Source organism: Terrapene carolina, unplaced genomic scaffold, assembly GCF_002925995.2.
Source record: "Terrapene carolina triunguis isolate 2854851 unplaced genomic scaffold, T_m_triunguis-2.0 Scaffold125, whole genome shotgun sequence".
Taxonomy (NCBI): Eukaryota; Metazoa; Chordata; order Testudines; family Emydidae; genus Terrapene; species Terrapene triunguis.
This window is the reverse complement of record NW_020664476.1, coordinates 456,963-484,671: the sequence shown is the minus strand read 5'-3', so window position 1 is coordinate 484,671 and position 27,709 is coordinate 456,963. Positions and strand designations below refer to the sequence as shown.

The 27,709-nt window shown below is 40.7% G+C and overlaps 1 protein-coding gene across 1 annotated transcript in view; it reads right to left on the bottom strand.

Moving 5' to 3' along the window:
• Positions 1-27,709, bottom strand: part of LOC112126063 (follicle-stimulating hormone receptor) — a 157,269-nt gene that overhangs the window by 71,509 nt on the left and 58,051 nt on the right. The window contains exon 2 of the mRNA XM_024224453.2: positions 17,726-17,797. Within this exon, the coding sequence (XP_024080221.2) occupies positions 17,726-17,797 (72 nt within the window). The remainder of the gene's footprint in view (positions 1-17,725; positions 17,798-27,709) is intronic.

Below are 27,709 nucleotides of genomic sequence, written 5' to 3'. Positions count from 1 at the left end.
GTCACCCTTTATGGCGGTACCACAATGTGTGTAAAAATGATATGAAGTTGTCCAGCATCAATGTAGAAAGCTGGGAGGAGTGTGCAGAATCCTGTCCAATCTGGAGGCAGAATCTGGCACCGAGTGCAGCTCAACATGAAGCAGCTTTGAACCAGAGGATGGAAGCAAAACGAGAAAGAAAAGAGCAGCATGCTATAATCTTGGATTCCATCTCAAACAATACACGGATCTGTGAAACTTGTAACAAGCTGTGTCGCTCTCAAATTGGGCTTGTCAGCCATAAGCAGATTCATCAGATACCTTACTAGACCTCTTATGCATACACCATGATCTAGCGTACACCTAGACCTGTCCCAAAAATCTAAACAAACTATTTTATGAGAAAGTTGTTCTGAGATTGGCTAAAGTGCACAGTGGGCTAACTTCATTCTTGCTGTACACTCATTGAAGTCAGTGGATTTACACCTAGGATGAATTTGGTCCAGTGAGTCTCTTTTATAGAACAATCAGAATACACCTTACTAGTAATGGTAGAATAATCACCCGCCACTCCACTTAATCAGGTCAGAATTGAGAACTGCTACTGCTCTGACCATCAGAGGATTGAAGTTCTGGAACAGCCTTCCAAGGAGAGCAGTGGGGGCAAAAGATATCTGGCTTCAAGACTAAGCTTGATAAGTTTATGGAGGGGATGGTATGATGGGATAGCCTAATTTTGGCAATTAATTGATCTTTGACTATTAGCGGTAAATATGCCCAATGACCTGTGATGGGATGTTAGATGGGGTGGGATCTGAGTTACTACAGAGAATTCTTTCCTGGGTATCTAGCTGGTGAGTCTTGCCCACATGCTCAGGGTTTAGCTGATTGCCATATTTGGGGTCAGGAAGGAATTTTCCTCCAGGGCAGATTGGCAGAGGCCCTTGGGGTTTTTCGCCTTCCTCTGCAGCGTGGGGCACATGTCACTTGCTGGAGGATTCTCTGCACCTTGACATCTTTAAACCATGATTTGAGGACTTCAATGGCTCAGATATAAGTTAGGGGTTTGTTGCAGGAGTGGGTGGGTGAGATTCTGCAGCCTGCGTTGTGCAGGAGGTCAGACTAGACAATCATATTGGTCCCTTCTGACCTTAAAGTCTATGAGTCTGAGTCTATAAGCAGTACAACCTCTATTGGTCAATGCTGAGTGCTGGGTGGTGGTTAATTAACCCAGAAACGTCAGGAAGTGCCAACAGCTTTGGCATATGAGTGCCCGAGGAGGGTAGTGGAACCCCTGATGGAAGAAATGCCATCAAAAGGCAGATGAGAAAATTCACTCAGTGTATTTGTCAACGGCATCCATGCAGGTCAGATTGGGCCCTTCAGCTGTGGCTGACAACCAATCTAGGAGTGGAGCCCTGAAAGGCAGGCAGATGGAAGATCTCCTCTGCGCTGGCAACTCCTTCAGCATAGCTGGTTCCAAATGTATCAACTCCCGTCCTTCCTTTGGTCCAATCCAGTGAAGTCCGGAGGGGAACGCTGACACATGGGCGAAGCAGCACCTCCATATTAATTGCCCAGGCTATTGAAGCCACATTACATGGAGAGGGCACTCCAGCCTTTCTGGTAGCATGGACACAACATGGAAGGTGGCAGTTACGGGTTATAAGCTCTCACTTGTTTGGCATAGAGGAGGGTCACCTTGGACAGTGGGAGAAATCACTGCATTCCACTGGGTCAGCTATGGCCCGCCACAAAGCTGGGCAGCCCTTGGACAGTTAGGTGCTGACCCACCACAGTCTGTCTGCCTCATGGGGTGCATGGGGCTAGACCAAAAGTTGAAAGGCAGACAGAAACCTTGCACCTGGCAAAACTAAGAAACCAAGAACTTTCTGGCTTGGAAGCTGGAATGTCAGGACCATGTGCCCAGGATTGATAGATGTTGATGACCTACAATACATAAGCAGCTTTAAGTTAGCTTTAATAGACCGTGAGCTGTACAAACTCAATATTGACATTGCAGCACTCCAGGAAACAAGACTGGCAAATGCTGGTTCTGTCCAAGAGGCCAATTATACCTTCTTTTGGCAAAGTAAAAGTAGTGAAGAAAAGCGTCTGCATGGTGTCAGTTTCACTGTGAGAAACAAATGGGTAAAGCTCCTACAAACATCCATTGGGAAGTCAGAGCGCATTATCTCACTTAATTTTCAGGCAACCATCAGCTCTGTGAATATCATCAGTGCTTAAACTCAAATCTAGCCCTGAGGATTTTACAACTCTCTGCATCAATTCATCAAAAGAATACCATCAACTGAACAAATTTTCCTCCTCTGTGACTTCAATGCAAGGATCGGCGCAGACAACAACTCATGGCAAGATTGCCTAGGACATTTTGGCATCGGCAAGATAAATGAGAATGGCCAACGACTTCTTGAATTCTGCGCTCAAAATCAAATATGCATTAACCAATTAATATTTTACAAGGAAAGTGTCATGGCGAAATCCATGATCAGGCCACTGGCAACAACTAGACCTTGTTATCGTCAGGAGGAAAGACCTACCCTCAGCGCAGAATACTTGCATGTTCCACAGTGCTGACTGTGACACTGACCATTCTTTGATTATTAGCAAAGCGAAGATTACAGCCAAGGAATTACATACAGTGAAACCTAGGAGCAAACCCAAAATCAACACTATTAACACCAAAAATCAGAGGAAATGCCAGGAGTTTGTGAAGGCTTTTGAACTCAGTTTGCATAGGAAGTCACTACCAGAGAAGGAAGAGGAATTTTGGGAAGATTTAAAAACAACAATCCATGAAACAGCTTTAGCTACATTTGGGGGAAGAGACCATCAAAAAAGGTCTGGTTTGAAGAAAATGAAGCGGGACTGTTACCTCTCAACATTAAGAACACAGCCTATATGGAACACATCAAGACGCCAACAGAGAGCACCAAAGTGAGACTTTGACATGCAAAAACCGAGGTGCAGTGAGCAAGCAAACGCTGTGCAAATCATTACTGGACCAAGCTCTGTGAAGAGATACAGACAGCCTCAGACACAGGAAACCTCAAAGTCATGTATAACGGCCTGAAAGCTCTAGGTCCCACTGTCAACAAGATTGCCCCCTCTCAAATTGCACAGCAGTGAAATCATTACAGATACAAGTAAACAGTTGTCTTGTGGGGTTGAACACTATTCAGTGCTATATGCTCAAGAAAGAAACATCACCAGTGAATCACTGGACCAAATACCAACTCTACAGGTCATGCCAGAGCTAGATGTGGAGCCCATTGTGGAAGAGCTAAGCAAGGTTATTGATTTACTATCAATTGGCAAGGCTCCTGGAAAAGATGGCATCCCAGCAGAAATCCTCAGGTCAGGGAAAGAAAGCCTATTACCATATCTTCATCAGCTGCTACTTAAATGCTGGAAAGAGGGTGAGGTACCACAAGAGATGCATGATGCAAACGTCATCACATTGTATAAAAAATAAAGGCGAAAAGAGTGACTGCAACAACCACAGTGGTATCTCACTACTATGTATAGTAGGAAAAGTTTTTGCAAAAGTCATCTTAGTGCGTCTACAATAGCTGGCGAATTGTGTCTACCCCAAATCACAGTGTGGATTCATGTCAACTACAGACATGATATTTTCTTTGCATCGACTCCAAGAAAAGTGCAGAGAGCAAAATCAACCATTGTACATCACCTTCGTGGACCTAACCAAAGCATTCGACACAGTCAGCAGAGCAGGTCTATTTGCAATACTAGAAAAGATAGGATGCCCACCAACCCTGTTAAGTCTTATACGTACATTCCACGACAACATGAAAGCAACTGTCCAGTTCAATTGGTCCATTTTGGACAGCTTTGAGATGAAAAGTGGAGTGAAACAAGGATGTGTTCTTGCCCCTACACTCTTTGGAATCTTCTTCTCAGTACTCCTGAACTGTGGGTTTAAGGACATGAAAGATAAAGTGTATCTCCACACAAGATAGGTTGAAGAGTTTCCCATCCACTCACAACTTAAGGCAAAGACTAATGTCAAAAAGGTGCTATTCACTGAGGATCCTGCCCTCATAGCCCACAATGAAGCTCTACTACAAGAACTCATGGACTGCCTTTCAAGTGTTTGTCAGGCTTTGCTCTCACTATTCTTCAATCACCTTAAATGCAAACCAGCTAGAAGTAGTCCAAAAGTTCAGCTACTTAGGTTCTACAGTGACCACCAACCTCTCACTGGATGAAGAACTAAATATTCGCATTGGAAAGGCTGTCACCATCTTTAGCAGACTCACCAAAAGAGCATGGCACAACTCAATGCTTACCATCAAGACCAAAATGCTGGGGTATCAAGCTTGCATTCTCAGCACTCTCATCTATGGTGGGGAAACATGAACAACTTATGCTCATGAGGAGAAAAGGTTAAACAGTTTCCACCTACACTGTTTATGCCACATACTTAACACCAAAAGGCAAAATAAAGTTACCAACGCAGAGGTTCTTCAAAGGGCAAATTTACCAAGTGTGGTAGCCTTGCTCAAGCAAAGACAACTGCACTAGCTGGGTCATCTGGACCTTGGACCAATACCCAAGGACATGCTATATGGGGAGCTATCAGAGGGAACAAGAACAACAGGATGCCCAAGGCTTAGCTATAAAAACACATGCAACCAAATATGAAGGAATTTGGAATTGCTCCTGACCAATGGGAAACCTTGGCAAATGATTGTAACAAGTGGCACCATTGTCTCCATTAAAGCCCGTGACAGGAGCTGGCTCCTACAGTTTGAAGAGAAAAGAACTAGTAGGAAGCAAGCAGCACCCAACCAAGATACATACATTTGCAACAACTGCCAAAATCATGCAAATCTCGGATTGGACTATTCAGTCACATGAGATATTGTAAACAATCTACATCATAGGTTGCAATTCCCACTGTCTCTTGCGGATGAGAGGATGCTGACAACTTCACTGAACAATGATCAATCATTTGGTATAATAGAAATAAAAGCGGTGAAATATAAAATGTTACTGCAGAATCAATGTCTCCTGCTTGAAAAATAAACATCTTGATTTCACCTCAACATTTATGTTATATAAATGCTCAGGTTTGCATCAGTAGTTGTGAGGTAGCAGGAAATGAGCCTTCATAGCAACATGCCAATTCCACTGACATTATTTATCAAATATAAACACCCTCCCTTTCTCAGAAAAGCTAAATAAAATTAGTAATGTAGGATGTTCCTAAAATCCTTCTGAAGTTGAACTGTGGTTCTAACATCAACTTCCTCTTATTAATAAATTAATATTAAAGAAAATCCTACTAAAAGAAGAAAAATTCTGGCATAATTTCAAGGTCACATGCTTCCCATCATACAGTGATATAGTTAAAATTACATCCATAATAGAGCTGGTCAAAATTTTTCTATCCTAATTGGTTTGACAGAAAATTGGATTTTTGATCAAACAATTTTGTTAGTGACAAATATCTGCTCTCTGTGGAAATGTTTTTATTTTGTGCCAAACAACCAAATGCCCCAAAACTGGAATATTTTGTTTTTGATACCCTGCTGCCATGACTCATGCGAATTATAGTACAGTTTCCTTATGTCCCCAATTTTCTCTATTGCCAGGGCTCCTCAGCTATCCCCAGGATGTACCAAAGCAAAGGACTCCCATGAAGCAAATGCCTCCCCTCAGCATGAAGGGAGACTGTGGTGCATCATAAGATATATGCTCCGACCAGGGACCATGGCCTAGAGAGGAAATGGGAGAATGAGGCTTCTGAACTGCAACATCTATGAGGCAACATTTACAAATCAAAATATTTTGATTTTCAATGGAATTATTTTCAGTGTTCAATTTTGTGCTGAAAAAGTAGTAATTTTTCCACAGAAAAAGCCCATTTTATGACCATCTCTAACCTTAACATTTTTTAATTTGTTAATTATTTGTGCTCAGTTTCTCAACCTTAACTTTGTATTAACATTAGAGTTTGCTTTAATATATTTTATTCTAAATGTTTTATAGAATTGTTTGGGGTTGTTAATGGTAGGTGCATAAAAGATACAAATTCATTCATTTTAATCACAGCATCATTTTGAAAGGTAACATGACAACAGCTACCCTTTGCCATGCTTAATTTCCATGCTTAATGCTGTGAATTGCATTAGGAAATGTAAAATATAATTATAGGATAGGCAGTTCTGAGTCTCCATCTCATTTTCTGGAACTTGTATGTCAAGTAAGATTTCTAATTTTCATCAAGAAATCTTTGAGCCAACATAAATTACAGTAGGCTGATTAGCAAGGACATTTCCCCCCACTTTTCCCAAAGAAACTTAGAAGGGCTTTGGTTCTACTTGGAAAATAGAAGAAGTTTAGATAAACTGTGCCTCAAAATGGAGGAAGAAAAAATGAAAGGAAGAAAAGTAAAAGGTGGATCTTTAGGAAACAACAAAGTTTTGAATAACTTTACTCCATCAGGAATGGTCCGTCTTAAAACAGGTAACAAATAAAAAGATAGCCCCTCCCAAAAGGAAACTCTAAGCAGTTCTGAGACCTACCTGGGAAAGCAGATAAACCAGTACCTAACAACGTTCATGTACCATGACATAAAGAACCTCAGAAGTTTTTACATGCATTTTGAGTCACAGTGTTGTCTTAAGCAAATCTGGGTTCCTCTGCACAGCAATTCAGTTGGGGGCAGCTCTAAGGTGGAAGATTCAGACTCTCTCCCTCAAAACTTTTGGAAGATTCAGTCATTCAGGTTTAGGGAAAGTTGCAATGTGTCCAGAACTGGTACGTTTGGCAGGCAAAGTTGGGGGAATACTGGATTTAAGATTCCTGCTAAAGAAGAGGATGGGTAACCTATGAGGTGCCTTTGCCTAAGTTTCTTCTTTCTGAATTCAAACAGTCTGAACTATTTGACACATTAGCGGTACACTGTAAGGTATTCACCATACACACAGGAAGGTGAGTGCCCCTATTCTGGCTACCTGTTTTTGTGTCTTGAAGTTTGTAAAATAGGAACCATAAATGATGTTCTGGATGATTTTTCTGTCAAACAAACTCACTTCAATTTTTACTGTCGGCTTAGTACTAGAACAATTAAATTATGACACTACTAAAAATTAAAACAAAACGGTCATTCTTGCTAAATAAAAGAAAGCAATGGCAAAATATGTTGTATTTCTTTCTAAATATATTTTATCCAGGTAGCAAACAGTAGCAAAATACATAATCATACAGAAGTAACTATGAAATTAAAATTCAAAAAAATGGAAATATGTGCTTTACTTTACATATGCAAATACAAAAATAATATTGCGATCAGGCCTTTCTTGTAGATTTTTTTAAAGTAAAAAATGGAAAAAACAATAGTATTGACATTGGGAACTGATTTTACGTTTACTCTATTCAACTCTATTTTTAAGGAACATTATTTTATTTTTAATACTGTTCAGTCCAAAAATTAGCAAAAGCACGGAGATCAGGTTAGGTGGAGATGTTATGTATTTACTGAAACAACGAGGAGTTTGGTGATACCTTAAAGACTAAACAGTTTTATTTGGACATAAGCTTTCATGGGTAAAAAACCCCACATCTTCAGATGCATGGAGTGAAAATTACAGATACCTATGTATTCATGGGAATATTATAATACTCTGAATGAAATCTCTGCTCTTGGACATCAATTGTGAGTTGCTGGCAGTGGTAATTAAAGAGCAGTTCACTTTTCTGTATGTCTGTGAGGAATGACAAGAGTAACACAAACTTCAAGGTCTCTCCCACAGATAGGCCTTGGCAAGAAAAGGCAGAATACCAGGTGGCGTTGTAGCACAAGCATTCTACAGATTAAAATTTTAAAAAGATAGTCTTAATCCATTATTGATTACATTTAGAATGCAGCACATATCCTTTATTCCCAGACAATAAACTTAATTAAGATAACAACATGCCACCTGTGTTCTTACATGCAGAAAATTTAAGATAACTATCCTAAAAGGAGTATTTGCAGGAGCTGGAGACAGAGCATTGTTGGTAGTGGGCCCACATCTTGAGAATTTAAGCCTGATCAATATACAACTCAACCAAATCCAATCACATTGACAAGCAGCAGCAAAATGAATCTCAGTCTAGGTTTTCCACTGACAGTATACTGTGGAACACTTGGGAAACTGGAGCATAGCTATTCACCCAGCCAATATAGGAATAAACTTCAAAGGGAAGTGTGTGGTGTCAGGGGAGGTGATGATTCTATGATCATCGGTGTGTGCGCGCATGCAATACAGGACACAGTTTCTAACAGAGTAAATACAGTGCTTCGGTGTTTGTATGTATGTATATATGCATGTACGTATATATAGATGTATAGTGGAAATGTAAGCTTCCTTACATTGTTTTGCTATTGAACTACAGGCCTGAATCAGAGGTATCATCTCTAGGGATTAAGTTTAGAAGTGTGAGCAACAAGGGTGATGTCGTGGTGGGAGTCTGCTATAGACCACCAGACCAGGAAATGAGGTGGACGAGGCTTTCTTCCAGCAACTAACAGAAGTTACTAGATCGCAGGCCCTGGTTCTCATGGGAGACTTTAATCACCCTGATATCTGCTGGGAGAGCAATACAGCGGTGCACAGACAATCCAGGAAGTTTTTGGAAAGTGCAGGGGACAACTTCCTGGTGCAAGTGCTAGAGGTACCAACTAGGGGCAGAGCTCTTCTTGACCTGATGCTCACAAACAGGGAAGAATTAGTAGGGGAAGCAAAAGTGGATGGGAACCTGGGAGGCAGTGACCATGGGAGAGATGGTCGAGTTCAGGATCCTGACACAAGGAAGAAAGGAGAGCAGCAGAATACGGATCCTGGACTTCAGAAAAGCAGACTTTGACTCCCTCAGGGAACTGATGGGCAGGATCCCCTGGGAGAATAACGTGAGGGGGAAAGGAGTCCAGGGGAGCTGGCTGTATGTTAAAGAATCCTTATTGAGGTTTCAGGAACAAACTATCCCAATGTGTAGAAAGAATAGTAAATATGGCAGGTGACCAGCTTGGTTTAACAGTGAAATCCTTGCTGATCTTAAACACAAAAAAGAAGCTTACAAGAAGTGGAAGATTGGACAAATGACTAGGGAGGAGTATAAAAATATTGGTCAGGTATGCAGGAGTGAAATCAGGAAGGCCAAATCACACTTGGAGTTGCAGCTAGCAAGAGATATTAAGAGTAACAAGAAGGGTTTCTTCAGGTATGTTAGCAACAAGAAGAGAGTCAAGGAAAGTGTGGGCCCCTTACTGAATGAGGGACGCAACCTAGTGACAGAAGATGTGGAAAAAGCTAATGTACTCAATGCTTTTTTTGCCTCTGTCTTCACAAACAAGGTCAGCTCCCAGACTGCTGCACTGGGCAGCACAGCATGGAGAGGAGGTGACCAGCCCTCTGTGGAGAAAGAAGTGGTTCGTGACTATTTAGAAAAGCTGGATGAGTACAAATCCATGGGGTCGGATGCGCTACATCTGAGGGTGCTAAAGGAGTTGAGGGATGTGATTGCAGAGCCATTGGCCATTATCTTTGAAAACTCATGGCGATCGGGGGAGGTCCTGGATGACTGGAAAAGGGCTAATGTAGTGCCCATTGTTAAAAAAGGGAAGAAGGAGGATCCAGGGAACTACAGGCCAGTCAGCCTCACCTCAGTCCCTGGAAAAATCATGGAGCAGATCCTCAAGGAATCAGTTCTGAAGCATTCAGAGGAGAGGAAAGTGATCAGGAACAGTCAGCAGGGATTCACCAAGGGGAAGTCATGCCTGACTAACCTAATTGTCTTCTATGAGGAGGTAACTGGGTCTGTGGATGAGGAGAAAGCAGTGGATGTGTTATTCCTTGACTTTAGCAAAGCCTTTGATGCTGACAAGAATACTGTGTAAGTTAAAGAAGTATGGGCTGGATGAATGGACTATAAGGTGGATAGAAAGCTGGCTAGATGGTCGGGCTCAACGGGTAGTGATCAATGGCTCCATGTCTAGTTGGCAGCCGGTATCAAGCGGAGTGCCCCAAGGGGCCGGGGCCGGTTTTGTTCAATATCTTCATTAATGATCTGGAGGATGTTGTGGACTCCACTCTCAGCAAGTTTGCAGATGACACTAAACTGGGAAGAGTGGTAGATACACTGGAGAGTAGGGATAAGATACAGAAAGACCTAGACAAATTAGAGAATTGGGCCAAAAGAAACCTGATGAGGTTCAAGGAGGACAAGTGCAGAGTCCTGCACTTAGGACGGAAGAATCCTATGCACTGCTACAGACTAGGGACCGAATGGCTAGGCAGCAGTGCTGCAGAAAAGGACCTAGGGGTTACAGTGGATGAGAAGCTGGATATGAATTGATAGTGTGCCCTTGTTGCCAAGAAGGCCAATGGCATTTTGGGCTGTATAAGTAGGGCCACTGCCAGCAGATTGAGGGACGTGATCATTCCCCTCTATTCGACATTGGTGAGGTCTCATCTGGAGTACTGTGTCCAGTTTTGGGCCCCACACTACAAGAAGGAAGTGGAAAAATTGGAAAGAGTCCAGCAGAGGGCAACAAAAATGATTAGGGGGCTGAAGCACATGACTTATGACGAGAGACTGAAGGAACTGGGATTGTTTAGTCTGCAGAAGAGAAGAATGAGGTGGGATTTGATAGCTGCTTTCAACTACCTGAAAGGGGGTTCCAAAGAGGAAGGATCTAGACTGTTCTCAGTGGTACCAGATGACAGAACAAGGAGTAATGGTCCCAAGTTGCAGTGGGGGAGGTTTAGGTTGGATATTAGGAAAAACTTTTTCATTAGGAGGGTGGTGAAGCACTGGAATGGGTTACCGAGGGAGGTGGTGGAATCTCCTTCCTTAAAGGTTTTTAAGGTCAGGCTTGACAAAGCCCTGGCTGGGATGATTTAGTTGGGAATTGGTCCTGCTTTGAGCAGGGGGTTTTACTAGATGACCTCCTGAGGTCCCTTCCAACCCTGATATTCTATGATTAGAGGTGGAAGTGTCACTTCTAGGTTTCAGAAGAGCATGTTCAGTCCTTCTGCCCATTCAGTCCTTGGCCTCAGTGCTCAAACTGCTCAAACTGCAACTTTTGCAGTGATGCTGTTATTTGGGATGTGGAATCCCACCAGGAGGAACAGGACCAAGATCTGTGATTATTCATGACACACAGATTATCAAATATTTATTGGATGGTAGCAATCTTCAGTCACTGTTGACCTATACTGATTCCAGATAGTGAATCAGGCATAAAAAGTTCCATTTTAAATCATCATACCCATGAGATAGTCAGTCTCTGGCATGTCAGTTTTAACTTTGACTTTCCATGCATTTGTTGGTTTATGTAAAAACCCTCACTTAAAACAAAACAAAACACAGTTCTCTATTGCCTGAGAGAAAATACATATTTAGAGTCATGTAAATGCAGTAGCAGGCTTATTTGCATTTCTATCTATTCTCATGATACAGAAAATGACACTAAACCTCCAACAAGGTAAATTAGAATATAACACACATGGTGTTAAACCCTTGAATATTTATTGTGAAAGGCATGATCTTTATGCATTTTGCTATAAATGCCATGTATAGATTCTCTCCCTTACACTTTGTGGTGCTTAATACTTTTGTGGATGCACGTTTACCTGATATATCACAACAGCTCCTGCAAATCCATATTCTGCCTTTTTTCAAAGATGGTAGGTCAGAGGAACCATAATTGTCCAGAATGTCTCTGCTATCTAGAACCTGTTTCCAGGGGTCTCTGTGAAGTTAATGTTTCTAAAAGTCCTCTCAAAATAATTCAAATTACTATTTTCTTTCTCACCTGCCCCACCACTACCAAAAGATGCGGTACACAATAAATTCAAAAGGAAAAATAAAGAGGACTGGCAACATTGCAATTTCCAAAACTGACGCATTCTTGCTAGCACCAGACTCAGGCTGCCCATCCTTGCCTGATGATGTATGTTCTACCCCTTATTTGGGACATGCAGTAAATTCAGTGGTGTAAGATTGTGCACATGTGTAAATATAAGCCCATGCTGGGTCTGTGTGAAGTTGCAACTAATTACAACTGATAATCTTTGAAACAAGAATGCTAAATATATTAAAAAAAAAAAAACAAAAAAAAACTTACTATTAGTGACACTATCCTGTGTGCCAATTCCCAGCCATGGCAAGCACATTGTCTTCATGAAACTTGCCATTTAATGCTTTGTTTCAGCAATCACTTGGTTTTAGATAAATGCAGTTGGTTCTAATCCAAAGCCCACTGAAATCAGTAGAAAGAGTCCTCAACTTCAGTGAGTTTGGGATTGGGATTTTGTGGAATGAACATTTATGGGAGACTGGATAGCTTCAAATTTCAGCACTGTACAGCTGCTTGGTTGCCTTCTATAAAATAAATTGGTGGTCTCAGTCATGTCTTGTTCCTAGTAGATCAATATAACTGATATGGCACTAATTGTCACTTTGTTGGTAGTCTCAGTAGGGAAGCTAAAGGACTGAATAGGCCTAGTGACAAAATTAGTCTCTTATCCATAGATGGTACCTCTAGACTACAGGTGAAGGACATTAGTGGGGAGATGAAGAGAAACCAGTGCTTGTGAGAAGATCACCCATTTCCAAGCTGGTTAGGCTGCTGTTTAGATCTCTCATTCTTTGAAATAGCCTTCTGTGAGAAAATAAATTCCCTTATATCCCTAATTTTCTGCTAAATACAGGTCTGATGGCCCTAATAAAAACTTTGAGTTTGAATGAGAGTATAAGACTTAGGATTCTTATCCAGATTTTCTGGAGGACCATCTATTTTCCCCCGCCCTAGTTTCCCAGAATACTTCAATATACTGTCTGGCCCTCTCTCTGTGACAGCTCCACTACTAATAGCAGGTAAGCTGGTGTCCAAGGTAGGTAATTGCCTGCTAAATTATGGCCCTTAAAACCAACCCCATTCTCAAAAGCACAGTCACAAACGGTTCTGACCCATCTCTCTATTAGACACATTGTAAATAAATTAAAATGTTTTTTTAGGCTTTGGGAAATCTGATTTTTCCCTTACATGTCTCATTCACTAATATATTCAGCAAATTTAGTCAGTCTCTTGATTTTTAATCTTTCAGTTCCATGCAAGCACAGTATGTACAGTATAGTAAAGTATCTAATTTGTATGCATTAGGCAAACCAGATTTGACCACATTGAGATATCACATTATTAATAGCTGTTTCCTTTAAATAGCCTTCAGTTTGCTTTAATCTTCTTTTTTGTGCATGATCTTGTGTGAGAAAAAAGGCTTTCATTCAGGGTTCTATTTTTATATGCAAATATATCATTTGGTTATATACGTTTTTGTCCCTGTGTTATGAATATTTGCAATGAATGATATATGGGTTATATTTATGATTCGTGAGCTATATCACATTATAACTGCTTGCCTGCTCATCTGCATATACAACATCCCTGTTGATGTTGATTTGTCTCATTTACATATTAATCACACTTCTATTTTCAAAGATATTTTATTATAAACATTTTTTTCCCCCAGAGTTATAATAGCACAAAGTTGTATTTTCAAACTGAGCTCATCTCCATATATTTTTTTTGTTTACGATAAATCACCACTTTGTCACAGACACCATATTCAATATCGTCACACTTTATATAGCTCTGACATATGGCTTCTGAGTAATTAAAGACCACGTAAACAGTTTACAACCCACTTTGAAAGCCACTTCACAGTCCAATGACTTTAATAATGTTCTGCAAATACCAAACAGAAAAGGAAACCAGCAGAGTCTGTCAGAAGTGAATGTCAGCAAAACTGCATGATCAGAGCTATTTTATTCCTAACTGGTGAATTCCATGACCATACAAAATGATGACTGTTTGCTGCATTCAAGTGATGAGCAACTAAATAGTGCAGGAAATCCTTTGAAATAAAATTTAGTAGGTCAGATTAGCCATTGTGTTACTCCAATTTCATTCTCGTTGAGTTCAATGCACTGATGTAAAGCAGCTGGAGAATCAGGCCCACTAGCTTGGGTGAACAGATGTCTCAGAGTATTGCTATAAGGTTCCCTTTTATGGGCCCATCTGCACCAATAACTTCTGTATAGATGCCCCTTGACTGCAATACAGTTTTCCTCCCAAAATGGTTTAAACATGGTTTGATCTTGCTGTGTAAGTGGGCCAAATTGTGTTTTAACTAGGGCTGTTAAGTGATTAAAAAAAATTAAGCACAATTAGTCACACTGTTAAACAATAATAGAATACCATTTATTTAAATATTTTCAAATATATTTATTTCAATTACAATGCAGAATACAAAGTGTACAGTGCTCACTTTATATTATTTTTTATTACAAATATTTGCACTGTAAAAAACAAAAAAATAGTATTTTTCAATTCACATAATACAAGTACTGCAGTGTAATCTCTATCATGAATGCTGAACTTACAAATGTAGAATTACGTACAAAAAATAACTGCACTCAAAAATAAAACAATGTAAAACTTTAGAACCTACAAACCTGGGGGGAGGGATAGCTCAGTGGTTTGAGCATTAGCCTACTAAACTTAGGGTTCTGAGTTCAATTCTTGAGGGGGCCCACTTAGGGATGTGGGGCAAAAATCAGTACTTGGTCCTGCTAGTGAAAGCAGGGGGCTGGACTCAATGACCTTTCAAGGTCCCTTCCAGTTCTAGGAGGTAGGACTGAGTAGGCTTAAATTAATGGAGATATCCTATTTCTTGTTCAGCCAATAGCTAAGACAAAGAAGTTTGTTTACAGTTGTAGGAGATAATGCTGCCTGCTTCTTGTTTACAATGTCACCTGAGAATGAGAACAGGCATTCACATGGCACTGTTGCAGCTAGCATTGCAAGATATTTACGTCAGCTGCACTAAAGAGTCACATGTCCCTTCATGCTTCATCCATCATTCCAGAGGACATGTGTCCATGCTGATGACAGGTTCTGCTCAATAACAATCCAAAACACATGTTCATTTTCATAAGTTGAATCAGATGCCACCAGCAGAAGGTTGTTTTTCTTTTTTGGTGGTTCGGGTTCTGTAGTTTCCACATCGGAATGTTGCTCTTTTAAGACTTCTGAAAGCATGCTCCACAACTTGTCCCCAACAAATTTTGGAAGGCACTTTATATTCTTAAACCTCGTGTTGAGTGCTGTAGTGAGCTTTAGAAATCTCATATTGGTACCTTCTTTGCATTTTGTCACATCTGCAGTGAAAGTGTTCTTAAAATTAGCAACATGTGCTGAGTCATCATCCGAGACTAGTATAACATGAAATATATGGCAGAATGCGGGTAAAACAGAGCCAGAGATATACAATTCCCAAGGAGTTCAGTCACAAATTTAATTAACACTTTTTTTTAAACGAGCATCATCAGTATGGAAGCATGTCCTCTGGAATGGTGGCTGAAGCATGAAGGGGCATATGAAGCATTAGCAGCATTATCTCCTGTAAATGTAAACAAACTTGTTTGTCTTAGCGATTGGCTGAACAAGTAGTAGAACTGAGTGGACTTGTAGGCTCTAAAGTTTTTCATTGTTTTGTTTTTGAGTGCAGTTATGTAACAAAAAGTATCTACATTTGTAAGTTCCATTTTAACAATAAAGAGATTGCACTACAGTACTTGTATGAGGTGAACTGAAAAATACTATCTCATCATTTTTACAGTGCAAATATTTGAAATAAAAAATAATATAAAGTGAGCAGTGTACACTTCGTATTCTGTGTTGTAACTGAAATCAATATATTTGAAAATGTAGAAAAACATCCCAAAATATTTAATACATTTCAATTGGTATTCTATTGTTTAACAGTGTGATTAAAACCACGATTAATCATGAGTAATTTTTTTAACCACAATTAATTTTGAGTTAATTGCGTGAGTTACTGCGATTAAATTGACAGCCCTAGTTTTAGCTATGTTCCTGAACCATGAACATGAGCACTGATGAGGATCTCAACTAAGCTAAAAGACCAAACAGTATATTAAATGTGTTAAGAACTACTGAGTTATAATCAGGTACCCCAACATGGTGGTAGTTACATGTTATGGTGCAGATGGGACATATTGTATCAATTCAAATTCAGCCCTTTTTGTTCATGATTGAAAGCTGTTAATTTGTGACCACTGTTCAGTGACTTCCATTGAAATGTGCTGATGGTCTGTGTGCAGGACCTAGTGCACAGATGTCCACTTCCACAAAAGCACTTCTGGCATTAATTGGTATCAACACTGGCAGTGTGAAAAGAAAGACGAACATTGAATGGGCCATGGAGTCTGGGCTACACTATCACCCTTAGAGGTAGTCCCTCTACTACTTCATACCTGAGGCTGCACTGGTGGGTTGTTATAGAGAAATGTGTAACTGCTTCTTAGTCAAAAAGTCAATTCATTATTTCATCCTCTTTTAAAAGGAAAAAAAACGTTATTTTCATGAAGAGCCCAGTCTAATTGCATGCGGCGAATTGGAAGCTTTTATATTGACTTCATTTGGGAGTTCAATTGGAAATAAGAGGGGAAAACACATTTAATCGAAATCAAACATGTTATTTTGCTAAGGGTCTGAAGTCACATTACAGTGTGTAACAGAAAACTCACAACTGCCAATCAAATAGGTTTTTTTTTCCCCTTCCAATGAGACTTAAGCATATTCTTTAAGTGTTTTGCTAAATTGGGATGGTACCACCAACATGCTTAGAGTTAAGCAAATGTTTAAGTCCCTTGATGAATCAGGGAGTCTGCTATGATAGGCTCTGTGATGCTTAGTGAACTGGACAAACAAAATGATACTACTGGGCAGAGGGATTTAGTCTCAAGAGAAAGTCAAAGGGTTGCATGTAAGAATGAACAGCATGGTGGAGGCAACATTCTGGGAGCTGGGACAAGGAGGATGGTGAGAAGCCAGGAGCCAAGTAGGGAAAGAGAGTAGATGATCACAATAGCCCCTTCTGGTCTCATAAGCTAAGTCTATGACTTTCTACAGCAAAAGAACACTGGACAGACTACTTGTTCCTTTTCCTCCAGTGGTGGACGTGCACTAGGAATGAGGCTGTGCCACAAAAATAGTACAGAAATAGGTGCATTACACACCTGTTTACCAGATTAATTACACTCATAATTAATCATACCAATTAATAACAGCTCAAGCCCTCTGTAATTATATGTACTTATTCATCACGGTATCTGAGCACTATAATTAATAGGAAGTGGATGTCTCTATCCTGTGGGTGGCTTTGTAAAATCTCAACACAAATCAGTAACTCCCCTTGCTCTCCATAAAACATACAGCAAACTAGTCCAATTATTGGAAACAGAAATTGGCTGACCCATAGTTCTGAATAGTGGTGCTGAGTGTGAGTTGACATACTGTAATGAAGCACAGAATTCTCAGATTGTTCAGATTCCCATGGACTTTTGCCATGACATTTTACTCATTAATTATGCTGACATTGTGTGCTGATCTCAACCCTTGCCCAGACGCTATTTCTTGCAGATGTATTTGTGACAATGTTGTTTTGGAATGCTGATTTATCTTTATTGTTTCAATTTTTCACAGATCTGTAACTAGATGAAAAACATATTCCTGCAGTGCAGAGAGAAAGTGGCTTGTTTGCAGAACAGGGCAGTAAAAGGATCTGCAACCCCAAATCACTGTTTAAAATAACACAGTTTGGTTCCTAGTGAATGCAATACGTACATTTTCTCTAGGTCACCAAGTCCTGAGAAAGCTCCTTTTGCAATGACTCTCACCTTGGTGAGGACAAATCTCCTGAAAATAAAGAAAATTCATGCTGATTATTTATTATGTATATCACAATACTGCCCAGTGGCCCCAGTCAGGATTCCGGATCCACTGTTCTCTGGATGGCACACAAACAGAGGCAGAGAAGATTTTTGCCCTGAAGAATTTACAGTTTAAGGTGTTGAGCTGTCATTGTCCTAATCAATATGGATAACTCCCCATGTAGGCCTTACGCATTAACAGTTAGCCCTGAGCAAGGGGCAACATGCTGTTGTGCTGCCACTGAAGCATCCCAGGAGGTCAAATGTCACTCAATGAGTCACAATTTCCCTTTGGTCTCCACTGCTTTGGCAGGGAGTAAACAGTTGTGGGTCCATACCTGGGACAGCTATGCTGGCCAATGCATTGTGAGGCAGGGGATGGAGACATTCCCCATCCCCTCCTGCCCTTTCCCACCCACCTGCATGTGGTGGTGGATGAAATGGTTCTGTGGGGCCTTATTCATCTTCTGCACTGTGAGTGGTGGGATGGGTCACTGACACAAAGCACTAACGGGTTGCCTTAAACTCCCTGTACCTTGCATAGCCACACAAGTCAGGCCACAATCTGACCCTAAATAATAGAAGTGCACAGACAATAGCATGTCAGGTAATATCTGCTGTGGATGTAACTTTAGGACTCTATAGGGAATACTGTGTTTGACAGTTTGTGCTGATAATTACGCACAGTATTCCACAGAATGGTTGTGGAACTAATGAGAACTTTAGAAAGTACTGCATGGTTCATGGAAGACTTTCCCACATTGACCCAGAGAATGTTTTAATACATTTTTTAAGAGACCTCTGGGGGGGGAGGGGGGCGGGAGGGGGAAATCTAGGAAGAACATAAATGTCAGTGCACTGCTTTAGGCCCCTTCTGCTAATGAAGGTTCATCTCTTTTAGCACAGTAAACACAGAAAAGTACAGAAATTTGCTGTAGTGCTTGACAAACAAAAAGGAGGGGTATCTATTGGTCCTTGGATAAATAACATTATCCTAATTAATGGCTTTTCCCCACAAATTTAATTATTTATAGAAGTGGAAAAAATAAAGAATTATTTATGCTAAAATTACCTGTTTATCAGGTTACATAATACTACCCTATAGGCCATTATGTGTTAGAAGCCAGAACAAGAAGCTGTGATATGGAGGGAATGAGCCACACATCATACAGTGTGTTGGTAAAGGTTTCAGAGTGGTAGCCCTGTTAGTCTGTATCAGCAAAAATGAGGCGTCAGATGCGGACAGAGTTAGCAATGGGATTTGTTGCAGGGATTGGTTCCTGGGACCTGACCCATATCTATTCAAAGGACACCATCATAGGACCTAACCACATCAGCCACACCATCAAGGGCTCATTCACCTGCACATCTACCAATGTGATATATGCCATCATGTACCAGCAATGCCCCTCTGCCATGTACATTGGCCAAACCAGACAATCTCTATGCAAAAGAATAAATGGACACAAATCAGACATCAAGAACTGTAACATTCAAAAACCAGTAGGAAAACACTTCAATCTCCCATGACACTCAATAACAGACTTAAAAGTGGCAATTCTTCAACAAAAAAACTTCAAAAACAGACTTCAATGAGAAACTGCAGAACTGGAATTAATTTGCAAACTGGGCACCATCAAATTAGGCCTAAACAAAGACTGGGAGTGGCTGGGTCACTACAAAAAGTAATTTCCCCTCTGTTGATACTCACACCTTTTTGTCAACTGTTGGAAATGGGTGACATCCACCTTAATTGCATTGGCCTTGTTAGCACTGACCCCCCACTTGGTAAGGCAACTCCCATCTTTTTGTGTGCTGTAATATTTATACTGCTTACTGTCTCTAGAGAGACTTTCTATCCCATTGTTCACATCAAGTATTCATAGAATCTACTGTCCTCATTATGCTATGTAATTAGTCTAGAATTTCCATATGATGATCGTGTTTTAATCAAAATCTCAGGTAAGGGTATTATCTTGCTGGAATTCCAGTATAATGAATTTTTGCTATTTAGCTGCATATCTTTGGTGGAATATGGTTCCTCATTTAGATCTCTGAATTTAAGTAGTTCAATATTTAAATACCTTGGGTGAAATTCATGTCTGGTTTTACTCCATTAACTTCCATGGGGGTTATACCAGGAATGAATTGGCCCTCTCATATTTTCATTTAGTGAAAGATGATTGATTAAGTCTATTTTGGACTTCATCATTCTATTATTATTAATTGAAACTGTTCCGAAATAGCTTCCATACACACTGTCACATAAGAATTGCAGCACTGAGATCATTATGCAAGTGTTGAAAGATTAAAGAGCTTCCAGAAAAGGCCTAACCAGGATTAGGCAATTTGTAAAGATTACCCCAAAACACAGTGAAGGTAGTTCATTCAAAGCTATGTCTGGACTTTCATAGTTCAGCTAAATAAAATGGAAGCCTTCAAAATACCCAGTAGGCCTAGTGTTACAAAGCTGAACCAATTAGGGAACTGCTTACCTTTGATCTACTTCGAAACTTGTTCCAAACACCCTTTTGTAGCAATAAATCCTTGGCTAGGGAGCCCTAGAAGGCATGCTCACTATGAACAGCCATATATATTTTTGCCAGTGTACAGAAATACTCTAAATCAAATCCTCTTGATATGGATGCAGAGCAACAAGATGTGTATATACCTCTAATTCAGAGCTGGATTCTGCTACCCTTTAGTTACCCATGGTGCATACAATTATACACGAGTAACTACATTCATGTGAGTAGACCCATTGAACTCAGTGACACTACTCATATGAGTAAAGCTACTTGTGTGTATATAAGTGTTTGCAGAATCAGGACCTTACTTTGCAACTTTGACTTGAATAAGTCATTTTGTCAAGTAAAGTGCTACTCAGTGTGAGTAAGGATGCCAGAATCAGACTTTTTTTTTAATGTATTGGAGCAGTTAAAATTTAATTGGTGTTTAATAGCTAAATCTTGCACACCACTTAGAAAAAAATAGGACTAATTGTTCTCAAAAAACGGTGCCTAACTGGGCTGTAATAAAGTTGGTCTTATTGTTGCAAACAACAATGAAGGTTTGTCTACACTGCAATAAAACACCCATGGCTGGCCCATGTCAGCTGACTTGGGCTCCTGCTACAGAACTATAAAATTGCAGTGTAGATGCTTGGGCTGCAGCCCAGCCTCTGGGACCATGTGATGGGGGAGGGCCCCAGAGCCTGGGCTCTAGCCCAAGCCCAGGTATCTACACTGCAATTTATAGCCCTGCAGCCTGAGCCTGAGCCAGCTGACATGGGCCAGCCAGAGGCGTTTTCTTGCAGTGTAGATATACCCTACAAATCTAATTTAATCTAAAGAGGCTACTTGTTGAAATTATCAACTATATAATGGATATGTATCTATTACAACCAGTGAAGTGATGCATAGTTTATAAATCTCAAGAATTAGATTTTAAGAATTAGCCTGTATTTAAATTATTCAAATAATAAAGTAGCAATTCCCTATTTGAGGCATCTACGTAAAATATAACCAACAACCACTTCTTTAGTTTTGTTTTTAGAATCATTTTAGTAGGGTCATATCTGACTAATAAGTATTTGTGCTTAAGCATTTTTATGCCAAAACAAAGAATAAGTCACAAGAGTCAAACTAAAAGATTTGAAAGGTTTACATACAATGGAAAGAAGCACATCTCTAATCACTGTACAACAGCCCTGGCTTGTGGGTGTTTTGGTTTTTTGCATGTATTTTTAGTAGCTGGTTTTTTTCCCCAATACTTAGTTGATTTTAATTAATTGCATTTTACAATAGTTGTGTGTGCAAATTTGATTATATATTTGTTTAGTGAAGTGTCTAATTTGCAATTTAAAAATTTATATGAATAGTCTACACACTAATAGCCTTAGCTCAAGCCCATTGAAGTGAATGGAAAGACTCCCAATGACTTCAAAGGATTTTTGCATCAGAAAAGAAATGGAACAAAATAAAAAATAAAATAAAACTTCAGTCATGGGGACAATTTATCGGAGTGCTGTTTCCTAATCCAGCTTCATCTTTCAGTACAATCAGTGACAAGTAGCCAAGTGTCCAGGTACTTCTTGGGTTTTTTTGTTGTTTTTTTTTTTAGGCAAATCATGGTGTCTAATCTCCATATACAAACTTGCACATTGGAAGACACCTTTAATAGATCATCAGGTCCTCTTCTGGGGTTATTGTGGTAAGATTTGATCAGTGAGCCAGATTCTGATTTCATTTACCATAGTGTACATTTGGAAAAACTCTAGTGACGTTAAAGCTTTTATTATTATTTGTATTATGGCCTCATCTGAGATCAGAGTCCCATTGTGCTAGGCACTGTACAAACACATAGCAAATATCCCTGCCCCAAAGATCTTACAATCTACATAGACAAGACAGGCAAAGGTGAAATGATTTGCCCAAGATCACACAGCAAATCAGTTAATTAGTCAGAAATGGTTCTCCAGAGTCCTGACTCCAGTAATTCTAGATTTACAGTATGTAACATATCTGAATCTGGCACATTATTCCTAAACCATCCCTAGTAAACAGTATGTTTCTCAATCAAGTCTTAAATATCTTCACTGATGGGGACACTGCAGTCTGCTGTGGAAGCTTGATTCATTGCATAAATGTTTTTATAGTTAATGTTCTAATATTTAACATATATTTTTTCCTACTCCAGCCTAAAGCTGTTCTTGTGACTAATGAGGATAATTGATTTCTGCTCTATTTGTAACATCCTTTTGTGTCTATATGTACAATTAGGTCTCGCCTCATACTTAGTTTCTTCACACTGAATATGCTCAGGTCTCTAAAAGGTTTTCCCAAACCTTTTATCATTTTAGTTACTTTCCTATGAACTGAAGGTCTGTCTTTTAGGAAAAATGAATGCAACAGTGTTCCATTTAAGGCCTGATCAGTGCAGAGTGGAAAAGAACCTTCACTTGTTGATTTATCAGGATATAACACATATAGATCAAGATGTCGTTATTTAAAACATCTCTGAGGCACTATTGATAAGAATCTAAATGCTGTACAATAATCAATATACAACTTCATGTCACAATGAAAGAACAAACAGCTCAAGCACACAGCTAACCGGAACCAGAGGATCTGGTATAAGCAAAATGCCAAAGCTACAGGCAAACCACCCAGCTAATGAAAAAGATACCTGACACAGAAGATGGGAATTAAAAGGAGGCAGCAGTAAAATGATCATGAATAAGCTCACCTAAACACATGGGGCATGCCTCATGCTCTGAAGGAAGCAATCAAAGGATTCTATTGAACCTTCTCCTGGAGAAAGAGTTTTACAGCTGAAGATCCTCAGGCATGACAGAGAAGAGATAGATGGTGTCAGGGACCGGGAAGGGGCAGTCTTGCCTAATGGTTAGAGCTGAAAACAGGAACTGGGAGTCAGAGCCAGAGTCAGAAGCCAGGCAAGGGCACAGGACTGGAACAGAACAGGAACAAGCATAGGAACAAGACAGGCACAGGAGAGATCACAGCCAAGGCGTAAGTGTTGAGTAGCTGCTGAGCCTAAATTCAGACCTGTTGGCTCCTTGCAGCCAGTTGGGTGGGCCAGTCCATCAGGCAATTCTGCCACAGTCCAGCTGGGCTCATTAACTGGCCCGAGAGCTGAGCTGACTAACCCCAGGCTCAAGTGAGAGAACTCAAGTCCACAGTTCCTGACAGAAGGGGAAGCAGAGGCACAGAGAAGAAAAGTGAATGTCCTGACCTCCACCTGGTCCAAACTGAACTAATGATGGAAAGCAGACCCATCCCAGCTTATAACAACTCTCAAGAAGGAATAGAAGGCAAGAAGTAATCACGCAAACACCTGGGACCTAGATTATAAGTCTTTAAAAAGCAGATAAATCAGAATGGAACAAAAATGGCATTTCAGGGCCAATTTTTTTTTTTTAAGTACCAAAGTTGGATATGCAAACCATGCACAGGTGGATAGACAAGTATTTGTGCATGCAAAACATGTAGCTTATGCACCAATAGGCATTTACACATGCAGATATATGTTTTGTGTGCATTGTTAACTGTTTATACCTGAATGCAAATATATTTTGCATGTCTAACATAGACACCTAGTTTGGAAGACTTCGTCCTAATGTATCTTCTTGGCTGGCACTTGGAAGGATATTTTAGGCAAAGGCCTTTACCTAACCATGAGCTAGATTCTTATCCTTACTTCACAAAGTAGCTAAACTGAAATCAAACTACCAAATCCTATAGCAAGTATTTCCAACAGCTGCCAATAACCTTGTAAAACAAAGGACTTTCGCTGATTATCATAAGTTATATTAGCAAGAAAAGATTAATCTCTGCATCATAAAGCAAAGATGAATTTAGGTCTTTCAAAATACTCTTTAAAACTTATTTCACTGACCTATTTAAAAGTCACACACAGTTAATCAGAAAGCATATGTGTTGTAGAATTATCTTCTTTGGCTCATGTAAAATGCAAATTCATGACGTTAAAATTAACTACATAAAGTATGTACCCTAAACTTTATAATTTAAAGTAAAGTGCCACAATTTAAAAAAAAAAAAAAAAAAAAAAAAAAAAAAAAAAAAAAAAAAAAAAAGGCAAGACTCAGTGGCCATAATGCCAAATCACCAAATTCTGTTCCAAAGAAATAAATATGATAGGATTTGAAGAACATTTTACTTCAATCTCGGAGGTAATAGACTGATGTTATCACCTTCTAATCCTCTGCAGCAATGTGTATTTTCTCAGAAGGAAAGATTTACTGAGAAATTTAATTTCCTCTCTTTGCAATTTTTCCCCCCTGCTTTGTGCTCCAGCACAAACAACAACAAATGAGTCTCTGCTTTACAACAAAAGTCATGAACCCTTTTGTATACACTATTTCCTGCTCTTGCTAGTATAAAAAACAAAACAAAACCAAACCTGTTCCAAATTGTTTTTTTCCCTTTCTTGATTGACCAATGGAACACTTTACTTTTTATGTAACAACATTAGGAAAATAGTCGTGATGGACAAGAGCCACAGGTGATGTAATTCAATGTAGCTTCATTGATCTGGCTCTAAGCTTATGATCTTATTTCCATTGGAGTCAATGGAAAATTCCTCTGGGCCCAATTCTGATCTCACAAACTTGTGAAAGTCATGAGTAATTCTACTACATTAAATGGAGTGAGATCAGAACCAGTCCTATTGACATCAGTGAGATTAAGGTGGGGGCAATGAACATAATTTTTTCTAGAAAGGCCTATAAGCACAAATACATTAGCATAAGGATATTTTTCTCAACAGTATGGGAAAGGATCAGTATTTTCAGTAAGAAAGAGACCTTATTAACAAATGTAGTGTGACAAGTCCTGCTGCTCACATGGTGAAGTAGGTTTTTAAGTCCAAGAAGCCAGGGCTATGATTTTGGATTGGAAAGTCATGTGATCAGTTTAGAGGTCTTTATCGGAGAGTGTTTGTTGTTTTTGGCAATGCCTATTAATATTAAAAAAAATCGTTCAGCACATGTTCTAAGTTTTCCTTTAAACCAACCATACAAACCCAACAGGAGTCTCTGAACTTCATCAGACCATCAGTTTTTAAGCAGAACTCAACACTGATTTGCAAATCCTGTGTAGTGGGTCAGTGGGAGGCCACTCCACCTCACTAGGCATCGCCCATAGTCAGGGAATTAGCAGAGCACTGCACCAACAATGGCTCAAGCCTACAGGCCAGGCAGAGTTGCAAGTGAGTCTCTGGGCACTAGGCCTTCCATCAGGGCAGGGCAGCAAACAGTTCATGGCTCTGGCCTACAGTCAGGGCAGAGCAGCACAGGGGTCTGGCATCCTAGCTCCAGCAGATGGCTGACAAACATAGGCCTCTTGGCCTAGAGAGGTGAGGCTGCCATCCCAGGGGTGGGGTGACAAGGGAACCCGGACCCACCCGACTCCTCCAGACCCCAGACCAGGACCCTTACAGTGGCAGAGTATTTTGCCACTGGGGAATCCAGCCACAACACGCTGACTGCAGTCTTCCAGCTCAGGCGTAGGCAGGAAGCATCTCTCTTTCAGCAGCTGCAGTCCAATTGAGCTCCAGGGCCCGCCCTTTATACTTCCTGTCCCGCCTCTTGACTTCCAGTGGGAGGGGTGAGGATGGTCTGGCTCTACCCACTTGTGTTCAGAGCGTGGTCTCTCCCCCTCTTGCTCAGTAGAAGGCCACTCCACCTCAGTGCATCCTGTATTCCCAGTTTTTCCTAGAAAGCTTATTTTATTGTACCCATCTCATGCCTCGGTCCTCCAGGGCCAAATTGCTCAACCCAAGGAAGGGCTTCAGGAAGCTCTGAACACAGAAGAACCAACATCCTTCTCTTGCAGAGAGAGTAGCATGTGCCCAGTGGGCCCACAATCTTGCACATCCTGAAGCACTGGTTGCAATTAGGAGATCTACTAAAAACTAATGGCATGCTATTGCCCTGTAATTTCTAATTCTGAAAGGCTCCAAGTTCTTGATATAATTTTCCAAGATGGAAATAGCTCAGAATGGTTGTTTCTGATGTACTGCTAATGTTTGTCACCAGAAATTAGCTTCCTGGAAACAATCTGGTAAATGTAAACTGGTTTCAGTGGGTGCTGATTGCACTTAGCACTTTGCAGAAGACAGGGTAGTACTTGCTAGTATCAGGCTCCCAGTTGGACATTTTTCAAAATGTTTTAGTTTTCTTTTGCTAACAAATGCCATTTATTTTTATGTGTAGGTCAGTAGACAGTTTCCCAAACTGTGGTCTACAAAGCACTTGCTGGTTGTTTGCAGCCCCAGAGTTGCTAGCCTCCCAAGCATCCAAATATCATTAATTAGGTCCTAAAAACCCCTGAGACTGGCTTTAAAATGATGAGTTTTTTAAAAATAATACGTGTTGGGGTTTGTGACAGGGTGTACCAGACCCTCTGAGGCCCCCTGCTGGAGGCCTCATGGCCCTGCCACACCTTGCCCCAGAAAAGGGCTGTGGAAAGGGTCCTCTAAGCTGCCCAGAATGGGTGCGTGGGACACAGCCAATCGGAGCCCAGCAGGCTAGTATAAGAACAGCTGCAGGGCCAAAGTGAGAGCAGTTCCTTGCAGGAGCTAGAGGAGTGTAGACAGTGTGCCTATCTGGCAGAACCTTAGACAGAGCAGTTCTGGCAGAAGCTGGAGGGAGTGAGAAGGAGCCCTGGGTTGGTTGCTGGGACTCCATTAGTAGAGCCCTGTGTAGATACAAAAATGTGTATCCGCATCCAATTCGCGATCTGCAAAGTGGAGGGTCCGTGACTCCATGCTGGCTCCCCACAACTGCCAGTGCAGCTCTCCCTGACCCAGCTCCCCCAAACACCTCTACTTCTCCCCCAGAGACCTCCTGCCCCACCCCCTGCTCCACCCCCACCATACCTCATTTCCTGCTCTGGGTAGGAAGGCTACAATCCTGGGCAGTGCCTCCCTTCCAGGGTGGGGGACAGCTCGGACATCCCTATGCAGCTGCAGGGGGCTGTAATGCATGCAGACCCGGCCCAGGCAGAGCATGGCAATAACTACTCTCCCTTCATAGCACAGGCCCTTGCCAACCCCCTAGTTTAAATTACAACACCACACCTCTTTCAAAATGGGGCTTGGGTCACTCCCTTCTGGGAGTTGTAGTTTATCTCCTCTGTCCAAGCAAGCTGGGGACTCCAACTCTCAGAATGCTCAGCATGCTATCTGCTTGATGCCAGGGCCGAGTCCATTGATAGACTACAGGACTAACTAAGGACCTAAGCCCAAGGAGGTCTACAGCCACAGAAAGTGCAGACATGCACACACTCAACCAGGGGGCACTCATGAGAGGTAAGTGCACTGCATCACAGGGTTTTTTTTATTTGCCTTCTGGTTT